The sequence below is a fragment of the Brachycentrus maculatus genome, unplaced genomic scaffold (genome assembly GCF_059751285.1).
Source record: "Brachycentrus maculatus isolate JH-2025_06_01 unplaced genomic scaffold, ASM5975128v1 h1tg000097l, whole genome shotgun sequence".
NCBI lineage: Eukaryota > Metazoa > Arthropoda > Insecta > Trichoptera > Brachycentridae > Brachycentrus > Brachycentrus maculatus.
The window spans coordinates 1,281,026-1,299,891 of NW_028280851.1; the positions used below are offsets into that span (position 1 = coordinate 1,281,026).

General features: G+C 38.6%; 2 protein-coding genes across 2 annotated transcripts in view; one reads left to right on the plus strand and one right to left on the minus strand.

Annotated features, from left to right (window-relative positions):
- The first annotated feature begins 448 nt into the window (after positions 1 to 448).
- Positions 449 to 5,736, plus strand: LOC148310390 (PITH domain-containing protein CG6153). Its single transcript, XM_088258521.1, has 5 exons — positions 449 to 562; positions 678 to 882; positions 1,554 to 1,675; positions 3,222 to 3,326; positions 5,404 to 5,736. Exons 2-5 carry the CDS (start codon positions 697 to 699, stop codon positions 5,612 to 5,614), a joined length of 624 nt encoding a protein of 207 aa, XP_088114647.1. The 5' UTR covers positions 449 to 562; positions 678 to 696; the 3' UTR covers positions 5,615 to 5,736.
- Positions 5,737 to 6,164: 428 nt separating this feature from the next.
- The window catches only part of vkg (Collagen alpha-1(IV) chain viking), a 66,462-nt gene continuing 53,760 nt past the window's right edge, over positions 6,165 to 18,866 (minus strand). The window contains exons 7-16 of the mRNA XM_088258526.1: positions 17,799 to 18,582; positions 15,916 to 16,176; positions 15,015 to 15,237; positions 13,605 to 13,723; positions 12,569 to 12,969; positions 10,290 to 12,363; positions 10,027 to 10,204; positions 8,668 to 8,782; positions 7,854 to 8,077; positions 6,165 to 7,409 (exon numbers count right to left, since the gene is read on the minus strand). Of these exons, the coding sequence (XP_088114652.1) occupies positions 7,208 to 7,409; positions 7,854 to 8,077; positions 8,668 to 8,782; positions 10,027 to 10,204; positions 10,290 to 12,363; positions 12,569 to 12,969; positions 13,605 to 13,723; positions 15,015 to 15,237; positions 15,916 to 16,176; positions 17,799 to 18,582 (4,581 nt within the window). The 3' untranslated portion in view covers positions 6,165 to 7,207. The remainder of the gene's footprint in view (positions 7,410 to 7,853; positions 8,078 to 8,667; positions 8,783 to 10,026; positions 10,205 to 10,289; positions 12,364 to 12,568; positions 12,970 to 13,604; positions 13,724 to 15,014; positions 15,238 to 15,915; positions 16,177 to 17,798; positions 18,583 to 18,866) is intronic.

The window sequence follows — 18,866 nt, forward strand, 5'->3', positions numbered from 1 at the left end:
GCAAATATTTAAAACGTGCCTTATGTTCAGTAAAAAAAAAATCATTATTTTTTAACAAAAACCAATTTTAAAAATTCAAATTCATTTAGATGTAGAAATAGAATTATCTATCTAAATAACATGTTACCCTTCTTATAGAATCTCAGCTAAAAAATAAAACCAACGACCTTTTCCTTATGAAATTGACAATCAAGATATTTACAATTAAAAGTTTTATGCACTATTAAAAGCGGATAAAGGTAAGATTGAGGGCACAGTAAATTCTTTTTGTTTCAAATAGTTTTTTTGACGTGGCAGTAGGGAATTTTTTACATTCAACGGATGGATTTTTTTTTTAGGTAAAAAACTTTATATTATATAAAAGGATAGGTATAATTATTAAAAAAAATATTTTGGTAAACTGGCAAGAATACGTTCAAACTGTCAAAAATATGAAAATCATATTTCTATGGAAGAAAAATAAATAGAGGAAAAAAAGTACGATTTTTTTCTTCTGGAAATTCATGATATTAAATATTTTTGATATCTTCCAAAAGCTTATTGGTTGAATTTTTTTTTTTTGGTATGTTTTAATTTAAATTTCCATAATGAGCCAGTAAGACAATACACCGGTTTATTTTCGGTGTGATTTGAATATTCTTTTTACGAATATGTTAACTTATTTTCTTTGCGTATAGGATCGTTCAAGAGCTCGTCATGTCTCATAATCATGGACATAGCTGTGAGGGAGATCATAATCACGACGAGACACCCGAGATGGGGATACAATACAGTTTGTACGAGAAGATAGATATTGACCATGTCGAGTGCTTGAACGAGTCTGAGGAGGGCGCCGGAAAGCTGGTATTCAAACCATGGGAAGAACGACTTAATTTTGATAAGGTGATTTCTTTATATGTGCTGTATGTTCAATTTGATCTTCTCCGTAGTGATAATGCTGATGACTTGTTCATATGTTAAATCTGATAGTCTTCCGTAGTGATATATATTTTTATAATTAAAACAGAGGGATATTTGTATTTTCACTATTTAAAAAAATTCTTCAATTTCATATTATCTTTTTGAGCCTATGCTCATTATTAGAAATAGGTATCAAATTGTGGTAGAGTGGGTTCGAACCCATAAAACTCTGACTCAAGAGTCCGCGACACTACCCACGGGACCACAACTCGACATGATAATGCATACTTGTTGGTATGTTAAATCTGATAGTCCTCCGTAATGATAATGCTGATGACTTGTTGGCATGTTAAATTTGATAGTCCTCTGTAGTGAAAATGCTGATGACTTGTTGGTATGTTAAATCTGATAGTCCTCCATAGTGATAATGCTGATGACTTTTTGGTATATTAAATCTGATAGTCCTCCGTAGTGATAATGCTAATGACTTGTTGGTATATTAAATCTGATAGTTCTCCGTAGTGATAATGCTAATGACTTGTTTGTATATTAAATCTAATAGTCCTCCATAGTGATAATGCTGATGACTTGTTGGTATCTTAAATTTGATAGTCCTCTGTAGTGATAATACTGATAATGATTTGTTTGAACAGGTTGTGGAAAGTGACGCGGATGCCGAGTTATTGTTTAATATACCGTTCACTGCCAATATTAAGTTGAAGGGAATTATTGTGATTGGCGAAGATTCGGATTGTCACCCTTCTCGCTTGAGGATGTAAGTTCTTCTAGAATATAATGTAGTTTCAGAAATACATTTTTTGGAAATATATAGCTGCTACGTTATTTATTAATATTAATTAGGAATGAAGTACATAGACCAAGGGGGGTTTGGATATACATGTAGTGATTAAAAAGTGTTTTGATTTGTTATACGAGGGGGGACCCAAAAGTAACGGGAATTTCATCATAACTTCTTCATTTTAAACATTTTTACATCAAAATTTTTTCACCTTCAAAATATTCTCCCTTAACCACAACACACCTTCAAACGATTATTCCATTGCTCTAAACATTTTTTAAATTCACTTATCCGGATGTTCTTTAGGCTCACCAGCGATATTATTTACCTCCTCCACAGTGGCAAAATGCTTTCCACTCACGTCCCTTTTAAGTTTGTGGAAACAAAAATAAATGACAGTGGACTTGATCACCTTGTAAAAATATTCAGGGCCCTCTTTGTGCTGATTTTGAAGCTCAAAATATGCCTGAAGTCGATGCTCCTTTTGCTCGCCTGTGAGAAGGCGAGGGACAAATTTGGCTGCAACTCTTCGGATAAAATCCTCTGAATCGGACTCCAAGATATTCCAGACATGTCACAGAGTCTATCAATGGTTCGGCGACCCTCTTCATGAACAAGAGCATTGATTTTGTCGATGTTTTCATCAGTTCTTGACGTTGAGGGGCGTCCTGAACAGGGTTGGTCTTCAATTGTCATTTTTCCATTTTTAAAATGTGAAAACCACACGTCGACTCTGGTTTTACTTAGGGCAGCATCCCCATTAGCAGTTTTAAGCATTACAATAGTTCCCGCAGCCGATTTCCCCAACAGGAAACAAAATTTCACAGCTGCGCGTTTTCGGTGAAATCACGTTTTCACTAAAATGGAAAAAGTTGTTTCACTAAAAAAATTCCCACTGACGAACTGATACACTTAAAGCTACAGAACTTCGCACACTAACTCAGAAGACGTGTTCCTAACGGGCACCTGATCGAACAATGGGTATCCGCACTCTCCCTCCCCACCACAGTGCGATTCCCGTTACTTTTGGGTCCCCCCTCGTATGTATATGATAAGGTTTCCCGCTGCTGTACTAAGCACAGAAGGAGTATTTACATTAACCTCTTCATGCTTGTTTTTTTTTCACAATAATAGAACTTAAAATCAGGTTACTTTATTTTTTTTATTTATAGATTATTTTTATTTATTTATAGGGCTGATCACCTTTCCTTCATGTGTAAACGATCAAGATAACACTGCGTTTATATGACGCAGTGCCCTATGCACCACTGGGGTGCGGTTAAGGGTTTTATTATTATTATTTATTATTATAGAGTTTACATAATTTAAAAGTTATCTAATTAAAAAAGAAGAGAAGCAATAAAAAAATATCAAACAAACTTAACCCAAAATAAAAATAAAACAGATTGTGCCATAATAAAAAAAAGTTTTAGCAGAACAAACGAATTGCATAAACCTGTTCTAGCGTCAGGTGGCAACTGGCGGGCTCAGTAAGATAATAAGATCATCTGTTTTATTTCAGTTTTAAGAACAGACCTAATATGACATTTGACGATGTGGCGGTGACTCCCGACCAACAGTTTGAGATGCAGAGAGACACCACTGGAACATTAGAATACTCTACAAAGTAAGGTTACCTGTTCGGCTGTCCAAATTTAAAACACAGTAAGGGACATTTTTTTTGCATTTTTGGACTAAGCAGAGTCTACTTAGTCCATAAATGCAAAAAAAACTACTACAAAAAAAATGTCCCTTACTGTGTTTTAAATTTGGACAGCCGTGTTTATATTGAACTTATTTAAATATCCTATTTTTAAATATCTTACTATGTTATATTTTTAAATATCTTATATGTTCATCCGCCTTTTTTTGTCTGCCTCCGTAGTGTAATGGTCAGCATGCTCGGCTACCATTCTGGAGGTCCCGGGTTCGATTCCCAGGGGGTTTAATAAATATAAGTGATTTTTTCACTCTAATATTTATTCAATATTACACTGGACTGGTACCTGAAGTGGAGGGCTGATCACCTTTCCTTCATGTGTAAACAATCGAGATAACACTGCGTTTATATGAAGCAGTGCCCTATGCACCGTTGGGGTGCGGTAAAGGTTTTATTATATGTTGAACTTATTTAAATATGTTATTTTAATTTCGATTAAGATAACACTGTGTTTATAAGATGCAGTGCCCTATGCATCTTTGGTGTGCGGATAAGGGTAATGCGCACTATTTAAATAACCTATGTATGCAATTTGTTTATACTGTTGTGTTTCTATTTGAGTTTCTATAGGTATAGCCCTAGAATCTTCTTGACTCTTAGATTAATTAGGATCTGCCCACATAAGTTCATAAGTGAGAGGGTTCTGTTGTCTCTTTCTTATTTATCTTAAAGCTTATCAATATCGTTTATCAATAATGCTTACTTATCTCAGTCTTTTCTCATATCCGCACATTCATCTGGGGGAACGTATTTGTAGAATTAAAAAATATAAAGCAGCAAGAATCTCATACTACATATTTTGTAAGTTTTTGCGTTTCGGAATTAGACAAGATTCTGCTTGTAAATGTAATGACATGGTTATCGCAGGATATCCCTCATTTGCCGTGGGCATGTCCAATTTTCGAAAGGGAGAGATTTAAATTGGAAACAGAATGCGCAAAAGGGGGTATTCAGTTGACAAAAATTGATGAGACAATGGGACGTAAGGATCTATCAGATTTGGTGGTATCGCATTTGAAAAATGTGACAAGACATAAAAGACAAATAAATGAGCTATGTGACAGATCTTGGTTGATGTGAGATACTGAATCCATTGTGTCTATTGTATTGTCATATATTTTATTTTGTTTGTTAGCGGATCAAATTTATTAATTTATTGTGAACTAAATATACAAATCCACTTTCACACAAATCCAAATTCATTTTTAACCGGATCCACGCGGCTCGCATAACCGTATGTGTTTTCACAAAACATTCCCTGTACGCGGCTGACATAACCGTTTGTGTTTTTACTTTACTCCAAGTTTCGAACCTCAGTTCAACTTGGAGGGATTTTTTCATGGTGTGAACTTTGGATAAAATAATACGTCAATCCTTGGCCTTATGACATCTGTTGAAATATCTGACTAATAATTTGTAACATCACAAGGATAAATAAAAGAACAGATCCCTCATTTTTCTTGCGGTCGGTAATTAGTCCGTGCCATAATCATGCCCTATATCTGTCTCACTCTCGACGCTACGCATCGCCAGTGGGTAAGAGTGACACACGATGCGCGCTTTGATTTATTTATGTTACGATCTTATTTGTTTATATTACGGTATATTTCAAGAATAATGTGACACGAGTGTATTATAGAGTACCAAAAAGGCACAATGAATCCCATTGAACGTTTTTGCTTAGGAAAATAAATCGTTTCTTAACTAAATACATGATAAAAGTAATCATTTTAAAAACGGCGAAATACCGCCGCGCACGGGCGTCTCTCAGGAACAAAGTGAACGCGGTTAAAAGGTTAAGGGATATAAACTAAATATGCTATTAATCCTTGTACAAAATAGGCAAGGAAAATTTTCTAAGGCAAAAAAATGTTTTTGCATGTTTTCAGTTTTGTAAAAAAAAATATTGGCAGCGACACCTCCACAAATTCTCTAAATAAGTGACCAAATACATATTGAGATATGTTTGCAACTGTGTTTGCAGAGTCGTGGCGTTTTCTTCTGTCACCCACCTGACGCTGCACTTCCCTACCAACTTTGGATCCGACAACACCAGGATATACTACATCGGTCTCAGAGGAGAATTCACCCCGGCTCACCGACACGGAGTCACCATCTGCACCTACGAATCCAAACCGAATGTGTCGGACCACAAGACTGATGCATATAATAGCGTTAACAAAGAAGTCCAGTGATGAAACAATTTAGTACTTAAGTACCTACTTTATTTATTTATAATTATTTTCACTCAATGTCTGTCGTGTTACCACCATAAGAATGTAAAAGATATCAATAAAAATTTTATTTTTTGCATAAATATGCCAGTTTTTTTACTATTTAAAAAATATTTGTTTACCTTTATTTTCTAGTCCACCTCCGTAGTGCAGCGGTGAGCGCACTTGGCCACCGTGCTGGAGGTCCCGGGTTTGATTCCCAAGGGGGTCAAAATAAATATGGGTGATTTTCACTCTCATATTGAATTAATATCACGAAGAAGTGCTGGGCTGATCACCTTGCCTTCATGGGTGCGTAAAGAAAATATGGATATAATTTTATGATTTTTTTTATGACCGATCATATTTTTGTAAAATTATTCGATATTGGCACATGTGGCACATTGGCAATTAGTGAATATGTCATCGAAAAATATTATATAGTGATGTGGCGTTGTATTCTCTTTGTCCACCTGTGAGGGGGCGTGATGGTTAGATTGTTAGTAAGTAACATTGAAGTAAAGAAAAAACAGTGTTTTTATAAAATTTATTTATCCATAAATACATACTGTTACAGTAAATATATTTAATTTAATAGGTTCCTATGAACAAAAAAATATTAGAAAAATATATAATTACTAATCCGTTACAATATGGCAGTGTTGACATGTAAATTTTTAAGTGAAATTTAACATTTTAAATGAAACTAAAGCATAATATGTTTAAGAAAGGAGATGAATGCTTTTTGGTAATTTTTTTGGAATTTTAAGACTTTAAAAAGTGTAAATATTATCTTAAATTTCTTAAATAAAATCTTATTTAGTTTATGAAATACTTATTCTAAATGGCAGTAATAACTAAGCACCAATATGTGACGGCAAATTAAAAGTAATTTGCCGCAGTTTTTGACAGATATTGCCATATCAATGAAACCGGTAACTATATTAATAGTAGTACTTATTTACATGCGTAATTTTATTCTCAGCAAAGAATATTTAATATTATAATCTAATGACTTCTTTGTTATTTTTCATTTTAGTGTTTATATAGGGACAAATAGGATTTGAATAAGATTGAAAGTAGTTTTAAAAAAAATTGTCATTAGAAATATCATTACTTTACAAACAAATACATTGTTTTCATTTTTAAATACATTTGGATTGGAATTTTAGAGTGTATCTTTTAATTGAACTATATAGATAAGGAAGCAAACAGTTAAACTTAATAAATGCGATAAAATTACATCATATCCACCTAAATTATTATAGTGTTAATGTTATAATGATGTTTTTTAAGCTTTCTTTCTGTTTTAAAAATACTAATTTTTGAAAGCTTATAGATGGTATTTTATATAATTTCGCAAACAATTTAACTGAGATATATTTTGGTTACAGAAATAAAACAATCATGTTTCAAATTTGCCGATGTTAGCGAAATTTTATTCTCTACATTTGCGCTCGTAAATTACTAAAACTGCCGCGGTTCAAAAATGTTTTTGTGATTATCAAATAACAATTGAACGTTGAGTTTTTGAGAGCACTCGGTTAAATTTTTAGATGCTTTTTGCGCGTATGATTAACCCCGTAGCGGTTGTGTCGGGCGGGGTCTGTACGGTCGTCGTCTTCTTCCGTTTCTTCCGCGGCTGCTGTTGTAGGTCGGCGCCGGACTCGGAACCGGGGATATTCTCCTGAATTCTCCGGCTTCTTGTAAAACAAACGTCGGAGGAGATGGCGGCGGAGGTCTCTCTTCCGGCCTTCGTCTTATACACACCGAACATCTGAAATAATGATATGTTTTAATTTTCATTACTGAGTAAAAACGCATTTATTTGCTAAATCATTTCCACTATCTCCTTTTCCCCAATTCAATCACAGTGTACTGACATTGAGGTAGTATTTTACGAAAATGGCGCTACATAAATTATCCAAATTTATAATTATTATTAAAGTAAATCAATCAATCAAGTTAAGGCAGCAGCAGGCACCTCGGTGGTTGGAGCGCTACATGCAGCGCAGTCAGGGATAACTGGAGAAGAGTCAATGTTTTGACAAGAATCACAACACTCAGTAATGAGGAGTAAGACGGAGAAGAAAGCAAATCAGGAAAATGGTGGTTCATGTGATCATCTGTCAGTACAATAGGGCCTTAGACCAAAATGTGTCCATATTTTGCAATTTTTAGATTCCGTGTCTATTACAAGTATCTGGAAATATCAGTTTACCTGCTGATTCTGGAGGTCAGGTCAGCCTTGAGGGTCTGCTGGATCGGTTTCCTGAACATCATGTTATCCTCAACCGTGGCTAGCCAATAGGAAAGGATGTTCATGAAGTAGTTGCAGCGTCCCATTCCATTGCACTCGATGAACGGTCTCGCTCTGAACTCTTCCAGACACGACCCGGGAGATACGAGAGACTGCCCGGCGCCTTGGGCTCCTGCATCGGTGTGCTAAAGACAAACGTTTAATTTTGTACTTACAAAAAAACTTTAATGATCGGAAGAGAACTTTCAGATAAAGGTGTCTTAACTTGAGATGAAAGAGTTTTATTTAAGAGTACTTTGTTATGTCACAATCATTGATCTCAAACATACAAATAAAAGAGTCTCTGCTAAATAAAAGTTTTCCAAATCCAATCAAAGATGGCTGTTTTGAATGCGTTTTTTTCCACAAAAATAGAAGTACATATAAATATCCATATTTTTTTATTATTATTTAAGACTTTACATAATTTACAACTTGTCCAGTTCAAAAAAAAACATTAAAAAAAATAAAAAAAATAAACTACCTAACATAAAAAATTTATCACGTTTGACTATAATAATAATAAACAAAACAATAAAAACAATAAATTTTTTAAATTTGGTCATTTATCAAAGAATTTCCAATGAAAAGCGTCAAGTAGCAACTAGCAAGCTCAGTTTGGATGTTTATCCTTTGTATCACAAACAAGTCGAAACACAAGAGCAGTGCTCGGGTTGGCGCGATACGATACTCGTTCAAAAGCATTGAGTGGTTAAATTATCATTTTGTTTCTTACCATTAGGAAGCTGTATCCAACCCACAGTTCTTCCCAGCCGCCCGGACACTGAGGAATAGACATACTCTGACTGTGCACGGCCATAACTCTTGTAGGGGCTTCGCAGACCGAGCACCTGTAAGGAAAATAATAGAAGTATACACTTAACATGTAAAAATAACCAGGTGCCACCTAGATAATCCCCACATCCCACTGTATAAATTGTGGACTCCATATGCCACCTAGATAATCCCCACATCCCACTGGATAAATTGTGGACTCCTTATGCTTCACAAAAGCAGCGGGTATGGATAAATAAGTAATTAATAAAACGGGGTATAACTAAAAGATAATATAATATACTAATCAAATTATTGTTTACAACATTTTGAGTGTGTCCAAATACTTGTTCACAAAATCTGGATTATCTCCAATTACAGGAGTTATTTTCATATTATTTTTTGACATCTCATCAAAGATGAAGAAGAATATGGAAGTCTGGAAGTGAAGTTCTAGTGATTCAAGAACAAGGTTTCTAAATTGGTTCATATATAAAGAACTTCCAAGAATTTGAGTAGTGTGGTTGTCAATAATGGGTAGAATTGGTGAATGTTACACGTGTGTAAAGTGATCACTTAAACCAGCCTATGACGGTCGTCAGCCCCGTAAATGCCCAGACTTCCATATTCTTCTTCATCTTTGATGAGATGTCAAAAAATAATATCAAATTATTGTTTATGAAGTTTTGTGAATTTCATTTTATTCATTTTTTATTAATACATTGACTGCGGGAAACGCTTAAAAGCGTCTTTAACATACTGTTAGTAGAGAGCGGGAGACGCTTATAAGCTTTCTATGTTATTTGCTTACTTTTGGTAGAGCGCAAGAGATGCCAAAAAACATTGTACTGATCAGAATTGGGTTTGTGGTTACTTGTGATTAGTATACTGAGAGTCGGGCAGCTGACTGTCTGAGTATAATTAGGGTTGGAGTTGATGGAAAAACTGCCTGACAACTATGTGGTAAAATACAAATTTAAAAAAATTACTCTGTTGCGGTGAACTGAGATTCAAGCAGTTATCATCAGGTTTTTTTTAATATTAAAGTCAAGTTAATCTTGCAATGAAGAAATAAAGATAAGACAAAGGCATCTTAAATAAAATACAATAATAATAATAATAGTCTTAAATAAAATACAAAAACAAGAAAATAAAGCTGAGAAAAAAATAAATCACTAGTATCTTTACAAATGTTTTACTTTATTTAAATTTGTATGTACTTTTTAAGTTCCTCGGCAGCAAATTAAATATTTTGGGGATAATACTATATAGTGTAATGTTGGATAATGTTTAAATGACTGTAGAAATTGCAGCACAGTACCTTGAGATATATCTCCCTACTTCTCTAGCAGATATCGGAGTCATTGTCATGGGCATCGGTTCCATGGTAGACAACCAGAAGCTGTAGTCACTTCGTTGTGCAAAATCGCACACTTCATTCAGGTTACAGAACATATAGGGCATTGTTGAGAACTTCTTGAGACAACTTCCTGGAGCACCTGTTATCAAAAGTGTATTTGTAAAAACTATAATATCCCACTTTTTTACATAACTGATGTTATTTTATAAAAGTATATTGCATACCTAAGTCTTGTCCGTGGGACTTGGAGTTTCCTATAATGTGAAGGAAGGAGAATCCTTCCCACAATTTGATTGTGTTCTTCGGACAACCCGGTACCATTTCAGTCTGAGAGTGGCGTGTGAAGAAGAATCCTCGGCTCTTTGGAGCTCCAGGAACAGGAGCGGGGTAGCCGGGGGGTCCTTGAGACCCCCGTCTTCCTTGCCGACCTTGAAGTCCTCGTAAGCCTTGACTTCCAGTTTCTCCTCTTCTTCCTGCTAAACCTGGTAGACCCCGAAGACCCGGCATGCCATCTTCGCCTCTCATTCCTGGAATTCCATCGAACCCGACAGGTCCGGGGGCACCGACTTGGCCCTCAAATCCGGGTATCCCGGGATATCCTATGTCACCGGGCATACCGGGTAATACATCTTTTGGATTTATCGGATCACCGATGTCTCCTCTCATCCCCTTGATACCTGCCAATCCATACTGTCCCGTCATGCCTTGATCTCCCTGCATTCCCTTCAATCCCACTTGTCCGGTCATGCCAGTTATTCCCGGGTAACCTGTTTCGCCGCGTTCGCCTTTAAGGCCATCGAGTCCGGAAAATCCGACGGGACCTTCGTCTCCTCGAATACCGGCAACACTGCCACCGCTGATACCCGCCATTCCCATTTCTCCTTTAAATCCTTGAGGACCCGGAGCTCCGTTTAGACCCATCATTCCGTACGCTCCTTGTCTTCCACGCAGACCTGGCCTTCCGTCATTTCCTTTAGATCCCTTTGGCCCGGTAAAGGTAAGTCCGGGGTTTCCCTGTATACCCTTCGGTCCGTCTTTTCCGGAGTCACCGGGTGCGCCCTTTTGGCCCGTTCTTCCGTGTCTTCCGGGCAATCCGTCAAATCCAGCCCTTCCTTGATCGCCTCTTTCGGCTCCGATACCGGGCATTCCGGGAGGGCCCGGCGGACCCACATCTCCTACCATTCCGACTTCTCCCATTAAGCCGATCTCCCCCTGCATTCCTTGAAAACCAAAATCTCCTACCTGACCCTTGGCACCCATTTGACCTTCGTATCCGATATCACCGGCATCGCCTTGTTTGCCTTTTAATCCTTGTTTGCCCTGGTCACCGATATCTCCTTTTACACCGATTTCATTGTACGTTATTCCCGGTAAACCGGCAAAACCTTTCTCACCCTCCCTTCCCTCGGGACCGACACGACCAGAAGGTCCTCTATCGCCCGGCATTCCCGGAATTCCGATTCGCCCAGGATCACCTTCCATACCTACAAGTCCTTTTTCACCCTGCCGACCAAATGCTCCCATCGCTCCTTTTTTACCCGGGAATCCGGGACGTCCCGATCTGCCTGGTGCTCCCTCCCTCCCTTTAACTCCAGTATTTCCACGTGATCCCGTTAATCCCGAAATGCCATATTCTCCTATTTCACCCTTTTCTCCCTCCCTACCAGGTAATCCATCGTATCCGGAATCTCCTTCCATACCCTTGCTTCCGACAGCTCCGTCGTATATTAATCCCGCCTGCCCGATTTCTCCTTTCGAACCGTTACGTCCCGGAGGCCCATTAAATCCTGGAAGTCCTATTTGTCCTTCTTCACCGACTTCGCCTTTAAGACCACTGAAGGAGATTTCACCTCTCGCTCCTGGAAAACCATCCGATCCGGGTAATCCGATGTACCCCTTAATCCCCGGTCTTCCCGGGAGACCCTCTCTTCCTGTCGGGCCCACTTCTCCGAAGATACCTTTTTTACCGTATGGACCCGGTCGACCTTGTTTTCCTGGTGAGCCTGACTGGCCCGTTTCACCCACATCTCCCGTGTCTCCGGCTTCACCCGGAAGTCCGGGGATGCCCATTCTTCCATTCATCCCCCTGTAACCCTCTATTCCCATATCGCCAGTGATCCCCCTCGCTCCTTTAGTTCCCATTTCTCCCTTCAGACCGGTGAGTCCGGTGCTTCCCTGCGGCCCGTCGGGTCCTCGTAAACCTTGATCTCCGAGTAGGCCAATTTTTCCCGGTCTTCCCGGAGCCCCCGGCAATCCTGGTTGACCAGGAATAATGTCACCTTGCATTCCTTTTCTGCCCTAAAAATATTATGGCATTAGAATTTATACATATTGTCTATTAAAAATACTGTTACATTTATCTTTTTGTCTCCTTCTTGTTCCTCTTTATTTAGGATTATGTCCTGTCATCCTCCGGTCTGCTCCTGGGAGGTGAAAGACCAGCTATCTCTCCATCGTTTAGGTGTCTTTTTGTACAATATATATTGATTATTAAAATACTCACCCTTAATCCGGCGAGTCCTTCAAAACCAGGAGCGCCTTTCAATCCGGTAGATCCCTTTTCCCCCATGTATCCGGGCCTTCCGGGAATCCCTTCCGCGCCCTCATCTCCGCCGTCCCCCCTGATGCCGGGCGGTCCCCGCGGCCCGGTCTCCCCGCGCAGCACGGAGAGCCCGGGGTCTCCCCGCGACCCCTTCAGGGCGGGTGGAGCGGGCATTCCTTCCAGTCCGGGTTTTCCCGGAACTCCGGCCCGACCCCTCGGTCCGATATCTCCCGGAATGCCCCCGTACCCCTTCTGGCCGCCAATGCCAGGGGTGGTAAGTCCCGGGGCTCCCGGAACCCCCCGGAATCCCATGACTCCTTGATCTCCCACCACTCCGCTTAATCCCTGTCTTCCCCTAGGTCCTGAAAATGAATGGAAGCATTTTTTTTTATTATGTATTCTTTTTTTATAATTTATATTTGAAGCAATAGCTTTTTTCATTTCCATTTTATGATTAAAATAATTTTGTTTTAAAATCACTATAGATTTATAGTGATTTTAAAACAGTTATATTTTAATATAACTATTTTTAAATATTTAAAATAATGAAACTAAAAAAATAAATAGTGCGAAGTGTATGATATACACCATTTAAATTTTACTTGGTAAATACCACTATTTCTTAAAATCTGTTGTCACATGTGTTTTGATGCATTCCACCATCATTTTCAAATACCGGGTATAAATTTTTTAAGAAATGGATAGATATTACTACAAAGTGACTGCAGAACCAATGAATGAAAACACTTGTATTACATTCAATAAATTGGCTTTACGAAATGAAGGATCAAATATTGAAAACAAAAAAAATATATATTTGTGTTTTTATTATTTACAAAAATACTTCAATTTCATACTTTGTATTTATGTGAGCCTAAGCGGCTTATTATTAAAAATAGGTATCAAATTGTGGTAGACTAGGTTTGAACTCGCTCAAGAGTCCGTGACACTAACGATGAGACCACAACCCGACACAAATATAGTTCTTCTTGCTTACCTTGCTCTCCAGGGGGTCCTTTGTAGCCCTTATCACCCCTCAGGTCGAATAGTGGTTCGTTGTATGGTTCCCCGGACTCTCCTTGGACTCCGTTATCTCCCGGCTCTCCAACATCACCCCTGAAAAAGCGACAAAATCCTCGATTCTATGAAGGCTTCATCATCTTGTCACTCCATTTCAAATTATTAACTTCATACCATTCACTGCAAATAATCTAATTTTGAATCAATCTGCTTTTAGCTTATAAAAAAACAAGTGTACTTTTTACACCAATATTTTTTTACACAATTTTAAATTGTTTAATAAAGACCATAGTTTTATTTAATTTTCTACACAATTAACCAAAGATAGACACTTGTCATAACTTTTGCGAGCTTTTGTATTCCGTCGTGATAGAAGTTTGTTTGCGTCAAGGCGCTGGCTGCCCAAACGTTTAGTTTTGTGTGCATACATGTTTGCTATCTGTAGCGCAAACAAAGCTTTGACACTTTTTTTAATTACCTAATGTCCAAGTAACTCTGAAATCAACACCGCTTATCATGACCCTACTCAGGTTTCAACTTTTTAAGTTTTATAGCCTATGCCTACTCGTGAGTGGATTTACTCTTTATGTTTAATGTTACTATAATTTCATGTAATTCATGAGTGAAAATTCTTGACAAAAACACTCAAAATTGGATTATGGAGACGCAAAACGTTGCAAAGTCATTATCGTACTCGTTCCGAACCCTATTGGCGTCAATGAGCATAACATTTGATTAAATCAAATATAAACAACCCTGAGTAAAATTGATTGTTTATTATGGATAATTGAAAACAGGGGTGGAATATATCATATATCAAAGCTAACATACCCATATTGTAGAATTGTTTTATTGGCTTTATTTTTATTAATGTAAGTTTTTTGTTAATGTCCGCCTCCGTAGTGTAATGGTCAGCACGCTCGGCTACCGTTCTGGAGGAACCGGGTTCGATTCCCAGAGGGGGTAAAATAAATATGAGTGATTTTTTCACTGTTATATTTATTCAATATTACCCTGGACTGGTACCTGAAGCGGAGGGCTGATCACCTTTCCTTCATGTGTAAACGATCAAGATAACACTGCGTTTATATGACGCAGTGCCCTATGCACCATTGGGGTGCGGATAAGGGTTTTATTTTATTATTATTAATGTTTATTATTGTTTATGTAACTATTTTTTATTATATACTTTTTTAAATGTTAAGCTGTACAATTCCGTAACAAATAAAAAAAATGATACATTTCAACTTCAAGTATGGTCAATAAAAGAAAAATTTAGGAATATTAAAATATTTCGTGTTTTTAAATCACATTTTCATATGGTGTACAAAAAATACACCGGTGCACGCGGAAGTTTTTAGCACCGTAAGGGAAGGGTTAGGCTCACCGGTATCCTTCGTATCCTCTGTCGCCCCTCAGGAACTCTTTGGGCACGTAGGCCTCCGCGCCCCGCTGGCCCGGCCTGCCCGGCCTGCCGTCGGAGCCGTTCCGGCCCGGGACGCCCGGGGGGCCCTGCTCCCCTTCGCGCCCCTTGGGCCCCAGGCGCCCGGCCCAGCCCCCTATGCCCGGGATCCCGGCGAGGCCGCGAGGACCTTCCGGTCCCGGGTAACCTAAAAAGCATAAATCATGTAAACATGTACTCGTTTGTAACTTCAACAGAAAAAAAAACAGGGAAAAAAAAAACAGGGAATGAAAAACAGGGAAAAATATTTTTACTTGTATTTATTGTAACTGCAGACAGTTGGTTGAATTCCATTTTATTTTTTTGGGTAGTATATCCAAAATTAAACAAGGTTACTGAATGGAATTCTACTTTTAGTTACATATGTATGATAATATGTGACGCGTTTCGTCTTATCAATACATTATAAAACATTTCAAACACAGATTTTAGATTTTAAATTAATGTTTTACTTAGTAAATACCACTATTTCTTAAAATCTACTGTGACACGTGTTTCGATGCATTCCGCATCATTTTCAGACACGGTGTTAAGAAATAGTGGTATTGATTAAGCAAAACATTAATTAAAAATGGATAGATTTAACCAAAAAGTGACTGCCGAATTAATACAGATTTTTCAGTCTACTAAATTGCATTTTATTCACATTCGTTTGAAAATGTCATAACTAGGCGAAACAGTTGTCACAATATTATTTTTTATGTGTTTTTTTAAACAAAGTAGACTCAAAAATTCTGTGGTTCATTTAACAATTGACACATGAATTAAAATGGAGTTCTACAAATTAAACGCCGAATTAATACATAAAAAAATAATAAAAACTAACCTTTATCACCATCCAACCCTTGATCGGGCCGAATGAGACTTTCGGGTGGGTAAATGATGTCCCCGGCCTTTCCGGGTTTGCCTTGAAGTCCCAGTTCTCCATCGGGTCCCCTCTCTCCCTTTTTACCGATTGGTCCCGGCTTCCCGTCATACCCGAAAATGCCCTTTATCCCGCGCCTTCCCGGCAACCCGGGATATCCCGGCAGACCTGATGTCCCATCCCGGCCGCTGTCTCCTCTTTCTCCCTTTAATCCGTTGCGACCTACAAATTGATTAATGAATGAAAAATTGAAATTTTTAATTTCAATTATTTTTTCTCTTTTTTATGTATACTAATAATAAATAATAAAACCCTTATCCGCACCCCAATGGTGCATAGGGCACTGCGTCATATAAACGCAGTGATATCTTGATCGTTTATACATGAAGGAAAGGTGATCAGCCCTCCGCTTCAGGTACCAGTCCAGGGTAATATTGAATAAATATGACAGTGAAAAAAACACTTATATTTATTTTACCCCCCTTGGGAATCGAATCCGGGACCTCCAGAACGGTAGCCGAGCGTGCTGACCATTACACTACGGAGGCGGACAAAAGTATACTATACAAATGTATTCTATATTAGGTTAAAATAGATAAAAATATATGCAAAAAGTACTCCACCGACAACACACAAGGTGGCTTGGTGGGTCTTTGCGATAAAAATGTTAATTATGTTTATAATTTTTTAAATGAATGTACACAGAATATTTATACGTATGTAACAAATAAGGGTTTAAAAAAAACAATCGGCCTAATGTTTTCAGGCGTCTTCCTGAATGTAAAATGATCTTACATACATTTAAATAAAAGGGTCTCTGCTAAATAAAATAAACCAATTATAGATGCTGCTGTGAACTCCAGCATATAGTGAAATGAGATTTATGATATAATATGGATGAGTTCCAAGGATTTGAGTAGTGTGGTTGTTCATCTTGGGTAGAATGGTGAATGTTACACGTGTATAAAGCGATCACTTAACCAGCTTATGACAGGTCATAAAATATACATATATATATATATATATATATATATATATATATATATATATATATATATATATATATATATATATATATATATATATATATATATATATATATATATATATATATATATATATATATAAATATATCCAGACTTCCATATACTCGTACATCTTCATCTCTTTGTCGAGATGTTAAAAGATAAATGTTGAAAATCCCATTTCAGAAAGATTATTGATGTTTGAAAACCCGTCAGGGGAATATAGTATAGCATTGCGAAAAATAAATATAACATTTAAAGGAACGTGCCAACTATCTGGCCGCGGCATGAGCCACACAAGACGGGCGATAAGGTCCCACTCCCGGCCCACTCGCAGGACGTCCGGGAGGAAGCCGATTACTCTGTCGAGGGGACTTATCTCGCCCAAAGGGCCGGAGCATGCAGGCGGCGAGAGGTATTCCGCCATTCGCGTAAGTAATCGATAAAAAAAACAGGATTCAGACCTCACATACTAATAAAGGAGCTTCTGCACAGTAAAAAGATTCTTTTCATCTCACCAATAGATGTCTCTAGTGAAATTCTAGTGATTCAAGAACAATGTTTCGAAATTGGATCATATAAATAGAACTTCCAAGAATTAGAGTAGTGCGGTTGTCAATCATGTCAAACCAGCCTGTGACGGTCGTAAGCCCCGCACATGCCCAGACTTCCATATTCTTCTTCATCTTTGATGAGATGTAAAAAATAATATGAAAAATAACTCCTTTAATTGGAGATAATCCAGATTTTGTAAACAAGTAAATGGACACACTCAAAATGTTGTAGATAAAAAAATTGTTAATTTTTTCTGAATTTTACCTGAATAGCAAATTGGACAGTCGTCTCCTCTGATGCCTTTGAGCCCGTCGCGTCCCGGGATTCCCGGTGTTCCATCGTCTCCCGCCTGTCCCGGTCTTCCCCGCGGCCCGTCATCACCCGGGGGTCCCATGATATTGAACCCTTTTCCGGGCAGACCCTTGGGCCCCGCGTATCCGGAGTCTCCTCTGTCTCCCATTTGGCCGGGGAGTCCATCTCTTCCTTGGTTCCCGTCTTCCCCGTCCGGTCCGACCACATTCAACCCAGCAAATCCCTTTTCTCCCTTGATTCCGTCGATTCCCGGGGATCCTTCCATTCCTTGGAGTCCAGGAGGGCCCTGCAAGCCGTCTATGCCGCGTTCTCCTTTGACGGAGGTTCCCTTCGGTCCCGGGTAGCCCGCGACTCCGGGTGGGCCCGGAGGTCCCGGAGGCCCCAGCATCCCGACCAACCCGCGCGTCCCGTTAGGAGCGGGTTGTCCCTTGGGGCCGATGAAGCCGGTGGGGCCCTGGAACCCGGCGTTTCCTGTCGGAGCGGCTTCGTTCAGATACGGGTCGTACTTTCCGGGGGGGCCTTGAGAGCCCTGTCTCCCGTGGGGACCTTGTTGGCCGTCTTCTCCGCGGGCGCCCTTGTCGCCATCGTACCCGGGCGTGCCGAGGAAGCCCGGGGCCCCCTTCATGCCCTTGTCTCCGCTTTGCCCGGGAGGCCCGATCTTGCCCATCTTGCCTTCGTGCCCCTGATCTCCGATTTGGCCTTTGTCTCCATGAATTCCGTTTATACCCGGTCGGCCCTGTAAGCGTAAATTAAGGCCGTTCGTCAATTATTTTATATTAATTTAACCTTACATAAAATATTATTTTATATAAGATAATTCATATTTTTCTTGAATGTTTTCCGCAGATACTTTGGCACATTTTATAAACTTTATAAAATTAATTAACTTTGTTTTCATCACTTTTTTTTCAATACAATTTAACCTACCGGTTTCGACAAGAACCTTGTCATCATCAGGGTTTATTTTAATTAAAAAACATCAAAAATATTAAAATACTCTCACCTACAATTTTAGGATTT

What these genes read in the sequence shown, in the direction of transcription:
- LOC148310390 (XM_088258521.1), top strand. Translation starts at nt 697, where the DNA reads ATGTCTCATAATCATGGACATAGCTGTGAGGGAGATCATAATCACGAC. An exon ending in CACCCTTCTCGCTTGAGGAT is followed by an intron (nt 1,676 to 3,221) that starts GTAAGTTCTTCT and finishes GTTTTATTTCAG; the next exon opens with TTTTAAGAACAGACCTAATA. An exon ending in ACATTAGAATACTCTACAAA is followed by an intron (nt 3,327 to 5,403) that starts GTAAGGTTACCT and finishes CTGTGTTTGCAG; the next exon opens with AGTCGTGGCGTTTTCTTCTG.